This window comes from Myotis nattereri (assembly GCF_964212035.1).
Source record: "Myotis nattereri genome assembly, chromosome: 7".
Lineage (NCBI taxonomy): Eukaryota > Metazoa > Chordata > Mammalia > Chiroptera > Vespertilionidae > Myotis > Myotis nattereri.
This window is the reverse complement of record NC_138082.1, coordinates 42,811,100-42,817,099: the sequence shown is the minus strand read 5'-3', so window position 1 is coordinate 42,817,099 and position 6,000 is coordinate 42,811,100. Positions and strand designations below refer to the sequence as shown.

The 6,000-nt window shown below is 33.0% G+C and overlaps 1 protein-coding gene across 1 annotated transcript in view; it reads right to left on the bottom strand.

Moving 5' to 3' along the window:
* Positions 1 to 680: 680 nt before the first annotated feature.
* The window catches only part of LNPK (lunapark, ER junction formation factor), a 73,484-nt gene continuing 68,164 nt past the window's right edge, over positions 681 to 6,000 (bottom strand). The window contains exon 13 of the mRNA XM_081095622.1: positions 681 to 2,269. Coding sequence (XP_080951748.1) covers positions 1,995 to 2,269 — 275 coding nt within the window. The 3' untranslated portion in view covers positions 681 to 1,994. The remainder of the gene's footprint in view (positions 2,270 to 6,000) is intronic.

The window sequence follows — 6,000 nt, the reverse complement described above, 5'->3', positions numbered from 1 at the left end:
CGATGTTTCTCTCTCATTGATGTTTCTAACTCTCTCTCTCCCTTCTTCTCTGTAAAAAATCAATAAAATATATTTAAAAAATATATATATTACTAATCCCCTTTTAACTGTCCATATTTCTTTTGAAGATATTTCTCATATCTGCTTGATTCTATGACTAAATTATATTTCTCTGGAGTATTTTCAAGCAATGTACATCAGAATTTGAATATAACAAGAATCAGCAAGGTGTTACTAAAACCTGATTAAATTCATCCAAAAAAATTTCCATAGTTTATATTCTATCTTAGATTCCTATCTCCTTTATATATTTATATACATGTATATCATAGATAAAAGCTGGTGCAGAAAACATTGGCTTGATTCTGAGCAGCTGAATTATATGTTCATAGTTTTTCCATTTCCTTATCTGCAAGAGGAAGAATTTATGGCCCTTTCCTATTTCATAAGAACATCAATAACATAAAATGCTATTTACTTGGTATCTATTATCAGGCACTGAAGTAGGAACATTACATAAATTATGTTTAATCATCCTCATACTAAGACTGCAGAGGCAAAATTTAAGCCCAGTTCTGTAATATCAAAAAATTGGGTCACTAAACCATGATGCTTCAGACTATTAACAGATTGAGTTTCTTAAAAATACCTAAATGATATAAGTTATTAAATCATAAACATGAATTTTAAATAAATGTCATTTTATTAAATTTTTAATAAACTATGTACAACTTAGAAATATTTGCTATACACACCATTCCTATACATTTCTCCTTTTGTCATAACTTGATTTAAATTTTTTTAATAATGGAGAAGAGAGGTAAAAGACAGAAAAGATAACCACACTGTATTTAAAGTACCAGAATTACCATTCTGGGTCAAATTTTTTTCAGTTAATCTTTAAAACACATATTAAATCCAATGAACTACCTATTCTCATAAAACTTAGGTATCTCTCAAAATTAATAATTACAAATGGCCTATGGTTTTCCTGAATCAGAAAAACCTAATCTCTGATTAGAGCCTCTCAATGTCACTAGTTCCCTGAATTCAGAAGGTAACAAGTCTCAATAAAAGCATCATAATTTTCCCGCAGCAGTATCTACAGAGTTGTTGTATTGTGAGTTCTTCCTACTAAGATATTTTCAGGTAGCTAAGTCATCCACCAAGATTCTGTCTGAGGAAGTCTAGATATTTAACAAAAAGAAACTACTGCCAGATAATCTTTATTTTCCTTAACAAAACACACACGAGCACAAAATTCACTTATAATATCATTATTTTACAAGTATAAATAATGTTCAGAATTCAAGTTACAGTCAAGTGCAGAAATATTTCCTATATGTTACTATGTAAACATAAGCTAATTATAATATTATGTGCCTTTGGCCCAGCTGCAAAATAAGAGACATCAAAAAGAAACACTGCACTTGACTGTTCAATTGCATTCTTACTGAGAATTCATACCAATGCCTATATAGTTAAAACTTTCATACTACTTAATGTAAATGCCTAAATAGACATCCATCCCCGCCCCCCCCCCACCCCCCGGCAAATATCTTGAGAGTAAAACTTCTATCCATTTTTAATGATGAACTATTAAAAATCTTGAGTTCCATTCCTTTAAACAAACACTATTAGAACTTATTCCTAACCAAAGTTCTTCCTATGTCAAAATAGATATTATTTACAGGTCACACATATAGAAAACAAGAATGCTATCATGTTTGTTTACTTTTAGAATGCAAAAAAAAAAAAAAAATTCTAAAAGCCAGTATGGGTCTTTGCAAATTCAAAAAGATCTTACTTTACTGATATCACTTGCTTGTAGTTTTAATACCTAGTAGACACAATTTTGACATTGAAATAGCTAGGCAATCTGAATTCAAATGATATCAAGCATATCCTTAGAGAGAAAAAAGCACCACCTAAAAAGCAATAACTGACATCAACAAAACTACAACTATCCAGTTGAAGGCATGTGGAAGCATTTACTACATTGTCATCAATGATTCTCCACTTAATTCAGGATTAGGAATAGAATCAGGAACAGCATCAGAAATAGAATCAGGAATAGAATCAGCTTTGGGAACTATTGATTTGGCTTCATTCACTGAGGTTTCCTCATTCTCAGTCTCTTCTTGCTTCTCTTCTGGTTCCTCTGTACCAGATGCTTTTTCAATCACTTCATTTGTCTGCTCTGTATTTGTTATTTCGTCCTCTGTCTGCTCTGTAGTGTTATCCAAAACATCTTGTTCTTCTAAAGATTCTGAAAAGACAAAGAGTTAAGACTTCAGGAATATAAAAATGTTAAAATTGCTAAATAAGGTATATGAATTGGTACAAAAACAGGAAAAAAAACAATTTGGGGAAACAAATCCAAACTTGTATCTAAAGCCCCATATTTTCATAAAATTTAGGAACTTTCATAATATTTAAGAATTTTCCTAAAGATGCATTTGAAAGCTGAACGCCCAAACAAAGCCCCAATAGAATTATGTGCTGTAAGACAACAGCCCAGCAAACAAAACAAATGTATTAAATCTCAGATTATGTTTCTTGAAGGAACTGTCTCCCTTGTGCCCAGACAATCCTGTGGGCAGTGTGTAAATATGTACCTTTGCGTGTATGTAGGTGGTGCTATTTCCCACCCTGATTTACATCTCTATTATCCAAGACCTTAGAAGTCAGGATCCACCTTTTCCAAAGGCATGACAAGTCTCCCCTCATCCCTCTATATAAGACAAATCCTCAGGATTTAAACCTCTAGGTCAGAATATGCTACATACCTACAATGGTAGGGAGAGAAAGAGAAGGGTCTTTTGTTCCTGTCTCTAAAACGGAAACTAATTAAAGGTCTTGTTCCCTACCTGAAAATTTGTTCCCTTTAAACGCTCTAGTAAGTTTCATTAAATTCAAATCTCTTAATAATAATTTAATGACAATAATTCTTTATGTTTAAAGAATGGAATGGGAGAGGGAATGACCAGAGCAGTTTTTATAATAAATAGCAACTAATATTTTTGCTAGGAAGATAAGGTTAAACCACATCAGCTAAACAAATGGGCAGATTTTCCTACCCTCATAAAAGATCCCTTATGACATACAATAAATGTTATTGATTCAACATTTATGGAGTAAAGACCAGTCTACATCAGTAAAAAGCACTAGTTTAGTTCCTTATATAGTACAAAGTGTGTGTGTGTGTGTGTGTGATATTTTAAAACAATTATTTCTACACATATATTTTAAAGTATAGTTTACAGAATTGTAAACTTTTTTCCAATTTTTATATATAGGATGAAGGACCAAAATTATACAGTTAGGAACATCCGAGTTAATGAGATCTTACTATATAAAAACTTCATATAACCACAAAAAGTAGTAAGGAATGGTTCTCAAATCATATTATACCAAATGTCACAAAAATGCTATTTTTATTTCAAAAGGAACTTAAAATGGCATTGCTGCACCACTTCAAATCTTACAAAAATCCAAGGTAAAAAGCCGTAGACTGACCGAGTTTGTTACTTGAATGTTTCAGTGTACAAAAAGCAAAAGCAAACTGCAGATAAAATTCTATGGACATGTACAGATATTCTGCTACCTGGGCAAGTAAGGCCTTCAATGGAAAACTTTAGGAGTCACCAACCATTTGTAATTCTACCCTCACAGAATTTATCAATACAATTTTAAGTTATGGTTTTCCACAATACTTACTTGCCAAGAACTTTACAATTTCTTAAAATATAGTAAGCCTTCTGAATCAAACGAATAAAGCCAAACAAAATGAAAAAAGTTCAGAATCCACAACTCAATTCACCAATAAACATGTTGAAGTGAACATAGGCCCACAGTTAGTCATATTCTGTCAGACTGCCTCAGTACTACACAAGAGAGGTATCAAAGTCTATGGTTTATTCTGTTAAAGCTTTGTGATACAACTATTTTCAGAAACACATCACTACTCAAATCCATTTAATTTTAAAATTCTTGGATTTTAAAAATGTAGTTAAACAACAGAACTACCACACTTAAAATTTTAAATGTCTATAAAGGTGAATTCTAAGAAATACCATGTGCTATTACAACTAGAAAAGGATATTATTTATATACAAAGGATATTATATACTGTGTTGTATTTCACAGAATATATGAAAGATTAAAAATTGGTAAAATGATAGTGCTTAAAAATATTCAAAAAGCCTACTAATGACAACTTCTCCCAGGTTAATTTGCAGAAAAGTAATTTTAATAGCACTAACACTACAAAAAAACTGGCATGTGCCATGATGCCTATAATGCAGGTATTGGCTAGTCTAAATGACTTAGATATTCAATGTTTGGATACCAACGCTACTTTATGAGAAGTCATCCAAAAAAGATTTAAGTGAACTAGGTGAGCAAGAACAGAGAAATACTTACCAGTTTATTAACTAAACCAAAGAGCTTTATAATATCATTAAGTATATTCTAAAGGTACTGACTTTATTTCTATGAGATAGTATCATTTGCCTAGTCTAATAAAACAATAAATTTTTTCTGTGAAGTTGTAATTTAATGAGATGTCAACATTTGGGCATAAAATACTAAAAGAAAAACCAGCCTTTGGGGTCACACCAGTTTAGACTAAAAATGAAACAAAATTACCTGAATGATCTAATCTCATCTATAAGAAATTTTAAAAATCAACTGTTGCCCCTCTGGAGTGGCTCAGTTGGTCGAGCATTGGCCCATGTACCAAAACGCTGCCGGTTCAATTCCCAGTCAGGGCACATACCTGAATTGCTGATTTGATCCCCAGTCAGGGAGCTGAGGGAAGGCAAATGACACCCCTCCCCCGGCCCCCCATCTCTAAGCATGTCCTTGGGTGAGGATTTAAAAAAAAAATGGCATCTGTAATGCCAAGAAAACAATATATTACAATGTGATGAGACAAAAATGACCCATGAAATGTGTTCCTTTCCCCACTCCTACCCACTGCCCCACGCCCACCCCAATAATCTTGAGAGAAACTTTTTCTACTGAATGTAAAAAACTGGCTTCCAGTTGTTTAGGAAAAGCCTTAACTAGACAACTCAAAATCATAAAACAGTATAATTGTAAAACTAACACTACTGCCTCACCTATAAAGCACACACATGCAAAAACATATAAGAACATCAACTTACCTTTAGACTCTTAGTCTAGCTCGAGAGAATAATTTTCTATGAAAATTAAAGAATAGTCTAGCAAAACAATTTCATATATTTACTTTAGAAAAATATATGAAATTTTCACAGAAAAAATACATAATTCTATTTAGATTATGCCTTTAAAAACCCCTTGTGCTGAGCATCAACCTATGAACAGGAGTTTACCATTCGATTCTCTGTCAAGGCACACGTCTGGGTTGCAGGCTCAATCCCCAGTAGGGTGATCAATGGTTCTCTCTCATCATTGATGTTTCTCTCTCTCTCTCTCTCCCTTTCCTTTCCTCTCTGAAATCAATATATATATATTAAACCCTCGTATTTTGGTGAATTTATTTATATTCTTTATATTTTATTCCTTTTCACAATAACAACAAATCTGCCTTGCTAACACAGCAGTACTCACTGTAGACTATAAACTTGCTCATATGAAATTTATTAAATTAAAATAGACAATTTGTCTTTGAACTTGCAGGTTTTAAACAAAGAAGTGTTTACAAGATTTTTCTCTCTTAAATAAACTGGCCAACTTATTTTAAGAAACAAAGACATGAATATTCATAGGCTCAATGAATAAACTTCAATTAAATAATAACCACCTAGGAGATAACAGCTCATCTTATATAATAAAAGCTTAATATGCAAATTGCCCCGAGTGGTGGTTTGACCGGGAGGTCAACCAGGAGACAGGGAGTTCAACCGCTCACTATGATGTGCACTGACCACCAGGGGATGGTGTGGAACATGGCGGGCATCGGCAACGCAGCGCTGGCAGCGGGTGGCAGTGGAGGCACTGCCGACCCTCATG